General features: G+C 33.0%; 1 protein-coding gene across 1 annotated transcript in view; it reads left to right on the top strand.

Moving 5' to 3' along the window:
- Positions 1-15,967, top strand: part of kcnh2b (potassium voltage-gated channel, subfamily H (eag-related), member 2b) — a 192,427-nt gene that overhangs the window by 5,980 nt on the left and 170,480 nt on the right. Inside the window, exon 2 of the mRNA XM_067377265.1 lies at positions 7,945-8,175. Within this exon, the coding sequence (XP_067233366.1) occupies positions 7,945-8,175 (231 nt within the window). The remainder of the gene's footprint in view (positions 1-7,944; positions 8,176-15,967) is intronic.

The raw sequence follows: 15,967 nt of genomic DNA, 5'->3' as shown, positions 1-15,967 counted from the left end.
TTTCTCTGCGTCTTTTAGTGACTCTGATCCTCCGTGTGTCAGAAAATCTATCTATCTATCTATCTATCTATCTATCTATCTATCTATCTATCTATCTATCTATCTATCTATCTATCTATCTATCTATCTATCTATCTATCTATCTATCTATCTATCTATCTATCTATCTATCTATCTATCTATCTATCTCGAGTTAGTTATATAACTATGTAGAGATTAAAATCATTCTTTAGAGGTCTTCAGATCATTGTTTTTGGTTCTTTAAAGCACCAGGAAATCTCTTTATCTGTCTGTTTGTTAGGCTTGCATAACTTTGAATCCATAACCTTTAAATGTAAAGGGGTTCTTGATTATGATTTCATTTTTTTAACTTTAGTTAGTGTGTAATGTTGCTGTTTGATCATAAACATCAAAGTTACGATGCTCAAAGTTCAATGCAAAGGGAGATATTTTCGCTTTTTAAGGCTGTTAGGGACTAGGACATTTTTTAAAGTCAAATTTAAGAAGAAATAAAAATTAATACTAGCATAGTGGCCTATACATTATGGCTGTTATCAATCAAATGAAATCATTATCAACAAAATCCATCTTTGTAATTCAGAGGTGACACAGAATGAGAAGTGACATATATTTACACAGCATTTACAATTTGTCTACATAAATTTAATTCAGTATTTAATTATTTAAATACATTTTTCTAATTTTAACTTTTTAATTAAAATGTACCTTAAATATGAAACTAAACTAAACTGCCAGTAGGTGGCAGCAAGTCACTGTCTTAATGAGTGAGTGAGTGAGTCAAATGACTGATTCATTCAGGAACGAAGCTCGGATTCATTCGTTCTAAACGCGGATTCAGTCAGAATAACAAAAACATTTCTGTTGCACGGGAGCTGTTCTGCTGTTCATCATTTTGACATTTTCATTGGTGAAATAAAGGGAAAAAAACAATATTAACAATACTGTGTGAAATGTAACTCACATTGTTCATTTAACAATAAGTTCTGATTTGGGGAAAACGGCACTGGAGTATTTACATGTCATGATTTCATAAGCGTCATATTCATTTTAAATATCGTGGTTCTCACCAATACCGGTATAATCGTCACACCCCTAAATTAACATGATATCGATATTTCATGCTGGTTATCGTCAATACCGGTATATTGTGACACCCCTAGTAGGGACTACAACGAGCTTCTTCTCGGGTTGAAGACATCACAAACCCCAAAATTTACATAAACCCCGCCCCCAATTACACACAAAAAACCATGTTGGGCTGCTTTAAAGAAGAGGAAGAGTTGTTGTAGTAGAGTGTTGTTGACATGCCGTCATTTTACGCCAAACGAGGGTCAATTCAACACAAAAGATGAACATGACGGCACATGCTAGTGGAATCAACATAAATTTAGAAATTCAGATACGCTGTTGTAACTTCTCTCCATCAGTGTCGACTCCGGTTTGAACAATGTAAGGCTGAACACTTTCCTCATTTTGGCTGCGTGAGATTCTCCAGCTTTGTTGTTGTTGAGCTGTTAAAGCTCCGCCCTCTTCTGGAGCTCATTTGCATTTAAAGGAACACACACAAAAACGGCGTGTTTTTGCTCAAACCCAAATAAGGCAAATTTGACAAGCGATAATAAATGATCTGTGGGGTATTTTGAGCTGAAACTTCACAAAAGCTTTCAAAACTATTCTAATCTGTCAGTTTTTGAGTGATCTGTTCCTTTAAAGTCGGCTTTTATTAGCCCTTGACTTAAAGGTGGTGCAGATCCTTGGATAAAGAGACAGCAGACAACTGGAGAGATGTTAATTATAATGCATCAAGGGTGTTTTCTCTGATTCATTCATCCTTTCTCTCTTTCAACGCCTCGGTTTCCCTCAGTCAATCTCTCTCTCTCTCTCTCTCTCTTCGTCTGTGATGGATCTTATTTTGGTCGCAGTGTTTGTTGGTTCTGTATATAGGCTTGACGCACACACACTTATGCTAAAGTTCCTCTCATCCTGCCCACTCTGTCTCTCCTCAGAGCGCCTGTGGCTGTTTCTCTGATGTATACCGTCTGCAGCCTGCTAATGTCAGACAACGAGACCATGAGAATCCCACATTCTAGTCTCAAGATTAAGGGTGTTTTTGCTTCTATTCCTCTGTGGTTTCTTCAGAAGATCATCCTATCTTCAGGACGCTCATTGAAGTCCTGTCTTCTTCTGTTCGGTCCTGCTGGATTGACCTGATGATTATCTTTCCATCCGCATGGAGATCGAGATTAGATTAAAAACCATAGTTTAGATTAAACAATGAATTGAAGCTTTGGTTACCCGCAGACTTAAATGGGTTAACTCCCATTTGAATAAAAAGAAAATAACACAAATATAAGCTTTTATCCGCCGCAGTAAAAAAGTGAGCAAACATCACCTCTGTATTCCACACCTAAACTCTGACCTTTAAAAATCTCCCTGCTGACCCGTGAAGCGTCTGTCATTTACTCAAGACTCGAGCGTTTGCTTCTGGCCTTTATCTGACGCCCTTTTGAAGGCGCTAACATCCATCATGTAAAAGCACTTAAAGGATAAATGCAGTTGACACGACTCCTACTGAGGGGAAGAGAGACGCTGGAGGAGGCGATAGTTTGATGTATTTCTCCTCCGCTGGAATAGTCAGCGCTGTCAATATCAGCGATAGAGTCAATCACTTCCTGTTGCCTCTTCTCTCACTTCTGCTCTCCAGGGGAAGCTCGTCTCTTCACTTACTTTCTGCTTTGCTTTTTATTCTTTATTTTCCATTGCTATATTTTGTAGATGTATATGACTGGTGTCAACATTTGTCATCACATTTTATATTTTTCCTCTCCACAGTTTTTTGGGAGAAAAACATGGATAATGCAACGCATTATTTGCTATTTTAATAATATTTTACGTAATGTAGGCCTACATATTAACTTATATTTGCATTCATTTAAATGTATATGTAGCATAATGTGCATATTAAGTTATATTTGTATTAATTTATGTGTTTACAACATTTCTTACTTGTTAGCTTATGTATTTACATATTTTTTATATTTAATTAATATTTGACATTATTTACATAATGTAAATATTATCTTAAACTGTATCATTTATTTATCTAGATATATTTTCATATTTATTTAATATTTTACATAATTTACATATTAACTTATATTTGTATTTTATATTTATTCACTATTTATTATTTAATAAAATATTTTAAAAAAGCATTTTATTTCAGCTAGTTGCCAAGACAACATTTCTAATAATTTGTATTAGCTTATGTATTTACATAAATTTTATTTTTTTATGTAAAAATATTAAAATATGTATTTAATATTTTATATAATTTACATAATAGCTTATATTTGAATTAATTTATGTATTTATACATTTTTATATTTATTTAATATTTAATACAATATTTTTTTTTTATTTCAGCTAGGTGCCAAGGCAACATTTCTTATTATTTGTGTTAGCTTATGTATTTATATTTTTTATATTTAATTCATATTTAACATAATTTACACAATGTACATATTATCTTATAGTTGTATTAATTTATGTATTTACTTATATGTTCGTATTTAAAATTTTACATAATTTACATAATGTACGATTTAATTTACATAATGTACAATTTAATAAAATATAAAAAATAAACCTATATTATTTCAGCATATATTATTTACATACTTTTATATTTAATAATATTTGACATAATGTACATAATAGCTAATATTTGAATTGATTTATGTATTTACATATATTTTCTTTTTTTTATATGTTACATAATAGTTGTACATAATAGTTTATATTTGTATTAACTTATATATGTATATATTTATACATTTTTATATTTATTTAATATTTAATAATTAATACAATATAAAAAATTAAACCTATTTTATTTCAGCTAGTTGCCAAGGCAAAATTTCTTATTATTTGTGTTAGCTTATATATATATATATATATATATATATATATATATATATATATATATATATATATATATATATATATATATATATATATATATATATATATATATTTAATTAATATTTAACATAATTTACACAATGTACACAAATTATCTTATATTTGTATTAATCTATGTCTTTACTTATATGTTCGTATTTAATATTTTACATAATGTACATAATAACTTATATTTGTATTAACTTATATATTTACTCATTTTTTTTACTTTTTTCATATTTATAATTTAATAAAATATAAAAAAACTATTTTATTTCAGCTATTTACCAAAGCAACATTTCTTATTATTTGTGTTAGCTTATATATTTATATATTTTTTATATTTAATTAATATTTAACATAATTTACATAATGTACATATTATCTTATATTTACATATTTTTATATTTAATTAATATTTGACATAATTTACATAATGTACATAATAGCTTATATTTGAATTAACTTATGTATTTACTTGATATTTAATAAAATATAATAAAAACTATTTTATTTCAGCTAGTTGACAAGACAACATTTCTCATTACTTGTTTTAGCTTATGCATTTACATATTTTTTAATATTTAATTAATATCTCACATAATTTACATAATGTACATATCTTAAATTGTATCAATTTATGTATTGAGATATATTTTCATATTTATTTAATAATTGACAATTTACATAATGTACACATTAACTATGTTTCATTTTCAGTCTTTGATCCTCCATTAGGCCGATTATTGTCATTTATCACCAATTAACTAAACAATTCACTGTTGTGTTCGTTTACAGACTCGAACCACATTTCTAGTTCTGGTTCCTCTCAGGAAGAAGTTAGATGGATAAGAGACATTTATTATCCAGTGCTGGGATCAAATCTACAGCATTGTGTGCAAATGGAGAGAAATTTGTTCGCTGTATGTATTTGTTAGTAAAGTGACATCTAATGGCTCATTTCAAATGTCTGCCTTTATCTACAGGATATATTGAGTGGAACAGTTTATGAACCGTGTGCATGTTGGATTTTTATGTACGTCTATGAAAGGAAACCGCAATTCTGATGTCTCTCCAGGACTTCAGTGTACCTGGCTGTTGTGAGTTTAGTGAGGTTACGAGGTTACATTTATCCAGAACCCAACTTTAACACCCGCCAAGGCCAATAAGAAATATTAATGAGCTGTAAATGTCCTCATTTGAGAGAGACAGATGGACTAAGAGACAGTGTGTGTGTGTTGTGCGTTGTGTCTCAGTGTTGAACAGCTGCTTAAGGGCATCAGAAACAGAACCAGCTTCTGTTGTGATTGTTTTTACTGTTGCCTGGAGGAGTGTGTCAGAGCGCGTCAATACCGCGCTGCTGTGTTACTAATTACCTAATGGCCGCCACTGCAAGAGCCATACAGCTGTTTAAAGATTTCCCTTCACTAGAACGATATACGTGTCATTTATATTTACACATCCAATTTTTAGTGTTTTTAATGAAGTGAAATTCTGTTGCTTTGCATGCACTGCCATTTCCTTGCAAATCCACTTTCCCTGAAGGCCACTTGTATTTTTAGTGGTAGTAATTTAGTTTCTCATGATCATTTCTCACCCTCTTTGACACTCAGAATTAATCACACTGTTTTAAAACACACCTTCTTTATGTAAATGCCTCTGTTATCGTGACGCTGTTCTGTAACTTAAGGTTGTAGAGGCGATACAGAGACAGATGGATTTGAATCAGTGACACATTAACAACAAAAGTACATTACGGACGGTGAGTGAAGTTTGAATAGAGCGTCCAGGGCCGAGCGACTCTCCTTAGAGTCCTTGAACAAGATTTATCATCTGACGGTTATGTGAGGAACCCAAATATGGGATGGAAATTACAAATATGGGATGTTTCCAGTTAAGCCTGACCCTCTCAGGCTGCTGAGGTGAGGTGGTTATGGCTGCGGTCCAGATCTAATGCATTACTGACTGTAATTTCAGCATGAAAGACAAGCACCTGACAAGCTCTTATCACTTGATTTACTAGTTCCTTTTTTTGGAGAAACATTTAATATACGCACACTTACAGATAACGTCATCATGACAAATTATCATTAAAGAAACTAGATTGAGATGCAGCTAAATACAGTTTTATATGATTAAACCCTTTACAAAAGGTTTACAATTAAAAAGTGTGTTATTATTGTCTTATTGTGCATTATTGAAATGAAATGAAATGAAATGTGCATTTGAGGGGAAATGTGATTCGATTGTCATGAAAATAATGCAAAAAAGGCTTAATTTTTATGTGTGTTACTGTATGAAAACAAGATATATATATATATATATATATATATATATATATATATATATATATATATATATATATATATATATATACATATATACATATTATGCACAAATTATTGTATGAAAACAAGAAAAAATTTATGATTAAAATAAATAATATTTATATATGAAATATTATGCACAAATTACTGTATAAAAACAAGAAAACAAATAAATTGTTTTAAATAAATAAATAAATAAATAAATATATATATATATATATATACATATAAATATATATATATATATATATATATATATATGCATTAATTACTGTATGAAAGCAAGAACAAATTATAATTAAAAAATAAAAGAAGAAAACATAATTAAAATAAATAAATATTATAGAGATATAAAATATTATGCACAAATGAAAACAAGAAAAAATAATAAAATGCATATATATATATATATATATATATATATATATATATATATATATATATATATATATATATATATATATATATATATATGCACAAATTACTGTATGAAAACAAGAAAATTGTTTTAAATAAATAAATATATATATAAAAATATGCACTAAAAATTGTAATTAAAATAAATATTTATATATAAAATATTATGCACAAATTACTGTATAAAACGAAAAGAAGAAAACATAATTAAAATAAATAAATATTATAGATATATAAAATATTATGCACAAATGACAAAATATGACAAAAATAATTAAAATACACACACACATATATATATATATATATATATATAAAGTATAATGCACAAATTACTGTATGAAAACAAGAAAAAAATTAAAATACATATATTATATATATAAAATATGCACAATGACTATAAAAACAAGAAAAATTGCATAATAAAACTTATAAATTATTATAAAATTATTATAAACTTATTATTATATATTATAAACAAATTACTGTATATACATTTTAAATAAATAAATAAGTATATATATATAAAATATTATGCACAAAACCACATAATTAAAATAAAAATATTTTTTTTCCTTTTCAATATATTTTGTTCTTATATTTGCAAGATTCACCCTAGAATTGTTTTCCCTTCTCTTCCACAGCTCAAACATCCTCAGAGTAAATCAGCAGATAACTGAATGAAATAAACTCCATAGGTTTAATTTAACCTTCCTGACTCGACTCTCTCTTGAAAAGTGTCTCTATTTCCCGGTTTTAGCTCTCAGTTTCTGTTTGCAGTCGATGTTTGCGTCTCATGAGAGTTGACAGAAGTCTCCGGGACATTACGAAAGTGAGACGGCTGAGAGCTCTTCAAACTCTTGTGAGGCTTCAGCACAAGTCATCCGTCAAACCCTTATTACTGTGGCTTTTCAGCCCACTGAGTCTCAGCTAGTGATTTAAACACCTTCTGTGTGAGTTGGCACAAGTTCCCGTGTGACGGTTCGTGTGAAGGTCATCCCCGTGTGTCCGTCCCGTACTGTATGTATCTGTCCCAGAGACGGAGCGTCTGTGTTAATGTGTTACGGCCAATATGCGTCTCATGTTTGAGGTGAAAAATGTATATTGTAGCTGGCCAGAATAAACTGAAAAGAGGGCCAGACTTCACAAGTAATGCACTAAAGTTGACCCATGATTCATAACATACTTAAGAGTTTGTTTCCCGTCTCTCTCACAGGTAGGAAATTCGTCATAGCCAATGCGCGGGTGGAGAACTGCGCCATCATCTTCTGTAACGATGGCTTCTGTCACATGTGCGGCTACACCAGGGCTGAAATCATGCAAAAGCCATGCACCTGCAACTTCCTGTACGGCCCACACACCAAGAGGCTGGCCATCGCGCAGATGGCACAGGCGCTTCTGGGGTCAGAGGAGAGGAAGGTGGAGATAGCGCTCTACAGGAAGGACGGTAGGACGAACCCCAAACTTATTAATCCACAGGGTGCGAGTGTTTCATTAGACGAACCTTTCGAGCTTTTTCTTCAACAGCAAATGCTTTTTTTCAAGGTCTTGGGAAAGGTTTAATGCAAAGCAGATTGTTGGCCTTCTGTTGTTTGTTTTGTAGCAGTTTTGAGCAAGAACTAATGTTTCATGCTTCTTTTGCTTTAATATCCTGCTGGACCTTGAAATGGCTTCTGTGGGAATCTGTACTTGTGAAATCAAACCTCAGAAGAAGCATCTCGGGTTTGTTTTGTTTGTCATAGCCGGGCACGATTACCTCCAACTGTTCTAGCTTTAGCTCTGTTCTTTGGCTTTACAAAATGATGTCTCAGATAGAGAGAAAGATGAAGCGCTAGATGAATTGTGGCCACAGGTGGCGTCGTTTATTTGATGTCTATATTGTTTTAGCACCCAATTTACTGAAAGAGTTATGCAGATCAGCTCCGGGTTGAAGAGGATTGTGGTTGGTTAGTGACTACAGTGCAAGTTTGTGCAGTGAAATCACTTACAGCAGATGTTTGCTCTCAGCTGACGTTCCTCCTGCACAGCATCACACGAGCAATCATAGTTTCCACTGTTTATGTGTTCGGCTGTGTGTTTGCTGTTCATCTCGTGCCCAGCACCCTCCTGACCCGCGCCGGATTGAGACATTAGCATTCCTCGTTGTGTGTAATACAGTTTAGCAGTTACTAATGACTCAGCTTTTTGACTCAAAGTGTCCCATCACTTGTATCCGCTGGCGTTCTTCTTCTTCTTTCGCTCTGGAAGCCTATGGCAGCCCATAGAACTGCTTGTGGGAAAATTATGAAATTTGGCACATTGATAGAAGACAGTCTGAACTGTCACCAGACCAAATTTGGAGTCTCTAACTCAATCCCTCTAGCGCCACCAACTGTCCAAACTTGCACTTTTATTTTTGCATCATGAAAATTTTGAATTTTCTGAAAAACCTACTTTTTCGAGCTCCTCCTCTGATTTTCATGAAAATTGAACCACATCTTCAGACCATGCTGACAATAAGTTGTGGAATTTAAGCTGATTTGTCGAACTGTTTTCGAAAAACTTCACAAATGAATTTTATGTAGCATTTGCGAAAACAGACGTCTCCTCAACAGTTTATCGTATTCAGACCAAACTTGGTCCATGTCATCACAAGCATGACCTGAGGTTACATGCTGCGTTTTTGTGTAGCACCACCTACTGGTCTGGAGATATTAAAAATGGCTATTTTTGCTTGTTACTTCTGAATGGTCCAAAAATCATAAAAGTGGTCTCGTTAGATTGAGTCGAATGATATCCAATTTTCCCATATCGGCCATTTTGGGCATCAGCCATTTTTAATTATGTAGTAAAATGTAGGGCTGGGTAAAAAATGTTGATTTCTCAATTTTAATCGATTCTCATTATTGCGAACCGATATCGATTCTTAAATCCCAAGAATGGATTAGTCTAGTCTGTTTTCAGTTGATGAATGAGCAGAATATGTAGCTCCTCCCATCCAATAAATCGCAATAATCTTTGTTACTTTTGATATGAAGCAAAGTCTCAGATTTCAAATGACGTCCATCTTATTATGAGATTCAGAAAATAAATAGCGTTTTGTCGCTGTTTAATGTGGCGTGACGGATCGCTTTAGCGCCTCAGTTAAAGTGAAGCATGTGATCATCCTCTCCTCCGCTTTAATACCAGTTACAGCGAAATAAACATGAACATCTGAAGGTATGTTAAAATATACAGTACAACTTACTGAAATCCGTATCATGTCTCGTGTAATCGCTCAATCAGTGTTTCAACCTCGGAAAGACTCAATAAAACTTAAACAATGTCACGTGACGTCACATTTACCTCAGAAAAACATATTCAGTGACCATAAACTCATTAGTCAGCTAGAAAGTGAACTCTAGAAAGATAAATATAGCTATGCACCGTTACATATTCATTATAATTTATAATGTTCTTCAATATTTAATGCATGTTTGAATAAATCAGTTATGACACATAATTGAGTGTAATTTAAGTGTTTGTATATAAATAAGTTAATTTAATCTTCAGTATTATTATAGTAGTACCAGCTGACTCCGATGTGTAGTTTACAGCATTAGTTGAGAGATTTTTTACCTCTAGAAAATTTGGCATGTACTGAAACTGAAATACTACATCCAAAATAATCAATCTCTAACTCAGTCCCTCTAGCGCCACCAATAAGTTGTGGAATTTAAGCTGATTTGTCAAACCGGTTTCGAAAAACAAATTCACAAACTAATTTTACGTAGCGCTTGCGAAAACAGACGTCTCCTCAACACTTTACTGTACTGTACTGTACTGTAGCTGATATACTACATCCAAAATAATCGATATCGAATCAAATCAAAACGAAATCATAATCGAATCGAATCGCAAGCATGTGAATAGTAATCGAATCAAATCGTGAAAATTGTCTCAATACCCAGCCCTATTAAAATGCTCTATTTTACAACCACATGAACGTATCATTACGAAACTCGGTATGGGTCATCGGCATGATGCCCTGAAGGAGTCTGAGAAGTTTTGGACCAGCGCCACCTAGTGGTGAAAAAAATGTATGATTATAACTTTTGATGCGGTTGACTTATTTTCATAGGAATCCTTGCCGAGTCCAACGATACCAAACATGCTAGGTTTTGCCTTATGGTTAGTGCAACGTTGTGATTTAGCATTTAAACAACATTCACGTATATCGTTAGTCTGACTGAAAATCCGGTTGTTGACTAAACGCTAATGGCAAACATTTTGCAATTTGGCAAAAAATGCAATCAAAGTTGGGAGTGGGTCATTTTTTATGTGTTCATACATAAATGTCTATAACTCCTAAACAAAATGAGATATTCTCACCAAATTTGACACGCTCACATGGTGCTATAATTGAACAAAACATGAACTGGCTCTAACTATGATTCTGTTGGTCTGATTGACTTCAAAACTGACATGCAGTGTCTTTGTCTATCATAGTCCATTATGTCATTGGTCATTGGTCTGCTGCTAGCTTCCTTGTTTGCTTCTGTTGTGCTTGGCCCCTTTATTGCTGCTTGCAGCTATATTTGAATTTCCTTCTGTATATCTTCTTTAATTATGACAAAACAATAGTTTTATAGGGAAAAAATAAATATGTATAACCATGGTTTACATCTTGATTGTATGCGTTTTAATGAAGTAAGATTGTTTTTAATATAATAATATAATTTGAGAGCCACTGCTCTAATGTGATCAGAAAGTATACGGCAAAAGTTTAATAAAAGATAAAATATATCTTGAGGCTCTTTATAGCTCTTTTCATCCTTTTAGTAATATTTGTTTGGCCTGAATGTCTTGATACTCATGATGATATTTGATATGCCAATATATCTTGATTAAGCATTTGCTCTGAATTGGCCTAAAAGGGATTTTTTTTCTTGTCAGAATCCATAATTTGCAGTCTTTATTGCCAAGCAGACGAACATTATGATAATAAAATGTTTTTCTTTTGTAAATGGTTCTGGAACGACAGCGCTCTTGTTTGCGGACAGACACCAAAATAAAGTATGTAATTTAAGTGCCAGTACAGAACCATGATGAACAGTGCACATTTTATTTTATTTAAAATCAATTTTAAGCATGCAATTTACTGTTTGACTGTTGAAATGTGCTGCTTTGAAGATGTAGAGCTTCAAAGAAACCAGTTTATTCTTGAAGTTTACTTCTGATTTATTATTATTGTTCTGTTGGAAGTTGTCTAATTTAACAACAGGCTTCTATTAGTAAATGCAATAAGAGTTGGAACCGGAATTGCTCGATTCCTTATTTTTCTGACACACAGCGGCGTCTCCTCTTTTGTTTCTGTCTTCTGTGCTACTGACTCAATGATGAAAGCTCTCATCTATCTGAAACACTCACACACACATGCATCCACCCACACACACACACACAAACAGAATCTAGAATCAGGCCTTGATGACGACACACACTTTGACTCTCATGTATAATTCAGGTGGAAAATCCATGTTGCTCCAGAAACGGGGATTCCGATCTTTCCCTTCATGAGCAAAGGATCTGTAGGAGGAGAGGAACAGGAGGAGGGAAACTTTCTTTTTTCTTCTTCCCTTTCCTCGCATTCGTGCGCTCATTTATCTGCTGTGCTTCTCGTTGGCATCAGCCTTCATCGTGATGGATTGCCCTTTCCTACTCTCTATTGTCCGTCGCTGATCTGACCGGCACTTAATCAATCACTCGGAGTTTTAAACTCAACGCGGGTGCATTACCCATAAGAGCCAGAGAGAGCGAGGGAAGCTAACGTGTGAAAGGCAGCTGGGTTAACAAGGGCACAACCTAATATTTCCTGTGAAATATATATATTTTTTAATTTATTTTCCCAAATTCTTTTTTTTACTTTTTTTCTGTTTTAGTTTTTCTGTTTTAATAGTTACATTTAAATTTTAACACCAGTTTATTACAAGTTTAAAAGAAGCAACATTTTTAGTTTTATTTTTTCCCAAATTCTGTTTGTTTTTTCCCCCAAATTCTGTGTTTTCCATTTAAATTTTTCCATTTTAATGGTGTAAATAAATGTCGGATTGCGTCCGAAATCATATGCCCTACGGATGTTAAATAATAAGCTTATAGCACGTGATGGATCATGTCAGGACGCTCTTTTGCGAGCCGTGTGATCAGCTTGGCTGAACGCATTAGATCCTCATTGCTAATGTCCAAACGCAGTCGTAGTTTTCTGCGGTGACCCTTTAAGCAGAAACCTGACCTTTATGACCTTTGGGATCTGATAGTTTTTCCCTACAGCAGCTTTGTGATACCAGTTATTTAAAAATAGCCTCTTTCATTTCCTTGAGTACTGTTCTGTAGATTATCATCTACACCTGTCCTGTGGGCTCCATGAGGGATTCCTCCATGCTTACAGCCCGATTTTTGGCAGGAACTTCCTCCGTTATGAGCCAAGCAATATTTGATTAGCAGACTCTCTCTGTACATCACTCGCTTTCATTTATTGTGATGCAACTGTAGTTATTGATCGTATCTGTCTTGTACTGTAAAGTCAACTTGTAACGATAATTGACAGTTTAATAGAAGTTTCTGGTGTCATTGTGAATGATTCATTAGTGCACGTTTTTCTAAAGGAATTTTTTTTTTTTTGTATAATCTCTCATATTTTTTTAAATTAAAACAAATGCTGATATCACTATTTTTTGCATTTGCATTATTTTAGCAAACCCATATATAGGTCTCAATCCTAAATATTTTTTTATAATAAATAATTAACTTCCTTTTTTATTCTAGTTGACTATTTCAGTGTACAATATTTTCAAAATCATATGGACTATACAATTTTTGTAGATATTTATTATTTTATATCTATATCTATATATATGTATCTATATCTATCTTTCTATATATCTATCTATCTATCTATCTATATATCTATCTATCTATCTATCTATATATATCTATCTATCTATCTATCTATCTATCTATCTATCTATCTATCTATCTATCTATCTATCTATCTATCTATCTATCTATCTATCTATCTATCTATATATATATATAAACATACATACATACATATACAATAAATTTATATGATGATACAAATTATTTATCATTTTATTTTAATGCAAAATACTGTTTTACGCCATTAAGAAATATGCCACATTATATGAATGTGTGAGTGTGTATATATATATATATATATATATATATATATATATATATATATATATATATATATATATATATATATATATATATATATATATATATATATATATATATATATATATATATATATATATTATAATATACAGTATATTTTATACTACTAAAATAAAATATAATATAAAATATATAATTTACAATATTTATATATTTTACATTATAAAATATATTATTATAATATATAATATATTATACAGTTTTTTTTTGTTTTTTTTTTTTAACTACCAATTTTTTTACTGGCATGACAGTCAGTCTGTGTTCAGGACATTATTAGGGCAATATATTTTATAATGTATTTATATATTTTACATTATAAAATATATTGTTATAATATATATATATATTATATTATTGCAAGTAATTGCAATCAATAACTACAACTGTGCCAAACTGAGAAAGACGAGGTCCTGAACACATTGACTGTCATGCCAGTAAAAAAATTGGTAGGTAAAAAAATTAAATAAAAAAAATAAAAAATATATATATTTATTTATATATATTTTATATTTAAAATATATATATATATATTTTTTTTTACTGGCATGACAGTCAATGTGTTCAGGACCTCGTCTTTCTCATTTTGGCACAGTTGTAGTTATTGATTGCATTTGGCCGCAAGCATTCACCTGGCTGAGAAAAACTGCCAACCAAACATGAGCAGACTCTTCTTGGGAGGCTTGTTCACGGGCTATTGTGAGTCTTAAAGGGCTGACAAAAGCATTTTCTGTGCCGCTATTGGAAGAACATGCCGAAGGAAATGCTGACATGTGGTCCAGAGTGTCCGCTCGGACAACAGACGTGAACCGTGCCATCCATGGAAATGAACCGTGGCCTCTCGTGGGCTTTCTCCTGACATTTACCATTCCCAAAAAGAAAAGAAATCCACAGTTGAGCCCTTTGACTTTCATGTCACGTTTCTTCTACAAGTTTAGTTTTTCTCTCACATTTGTAAGGGGGTGTTGACTTGAACCAAAAGCACAGGTTGTAACTTTGCAGAAATCATAGGGCCCTACATCTTATCTAACTTTAGATCCTGTCATGAGCTCAGTTTCCATTAGAAGATTCAGCTGATGTCATTGAGAGTCTTTAAACAGCCGGAGACTGCGGGAGATCAGACGAGACCGCAGAGAGATCAGGCTCAGAGTCTGAGCTCCAGAGCTGAACCCCACGCTGCCCTGCTCACTGATCCCATCATCAGTGCCTCACGCTGGGGACGGGAGACTGAGACGCTCCCCTGGAGATCTGTGTACCGCCGTCCACAGCTGGAGCTTAAACACATCCAGAGGGGTTTATAGACGCTTAGTTTGTTGTCTACCCTGGTAACCCTGATCTATCTTTCTATCTATCTATCTATCTATCTTTCTATCTATCTATTTATCTCTTGTTTTGGCTTAGAGCGTCACATTTCTCTCTTTGCTTTAATGAATTAAACAGCCGTTTGTTGCTGTATGCAAATCCCTCTCCTGCAGCTCATTTGAATATGGAAATAACCCTGGAGAACTCAAACAGTCAGAAAGCCCAGAGCTGCGGTGAGGGTTACAGCCAGCGTCGGGTGATGTTCAGAAGCTCCTTCTCACTGTAGCACATCGTACCGACCGCAATCCTCAAACTCCCATCATCCCACTGACACGTTTCTACCTGCCGTTGTCACTCTCAGCTGCTGCAAGGCAAATCAAATGCAAATTTCTCAAATCTCAGTGTCTCTCTCCCAAATCAGTCCCATCACTCAAAAGTTTGGTTTTTCATCTTGAAAACTTCTGTGATCTCCATTATATTAAGTAGTAAAGTGACCAGCCACCTTTTTTAAGTGATGTTAACGTCTGTGTAAATCACGGTCCATGGACGAGTCTTCACAGCTCAGCATTTACCCGGAGGAGCTGTGAACCGTGTGTGTAAGTATTAGTTCAGTCCACTGTTTGACCTCCTATTATTAGAAACATTCTGTCAATGTCTTATTGATTGAAAAGCCTGTTGGGATAGTAGAGACACTGAATCCCTGCAGAAATCTCATTTCCAAACAT

Source organism: Chanodichthys erythropterus, chromosome 23 (assembly GCF_024489055.1).
Source record: "Chanodichthys erythropterus isolate Z2021 chromosome 23, ASM2448905v1, whole genome shotgun sequence".
Lineage (NCBI taxonomy): Eukaryota > Metazoa > Chordata > Actinopteri > Cypriniformes > Xenocyprididae > Chanodichthys > Chanodichthys erythropterus.
Note: the sequence above shows the minus strand (reverse complement) of the source record. Positions and strands in the feature narration are given on the sequence as shown.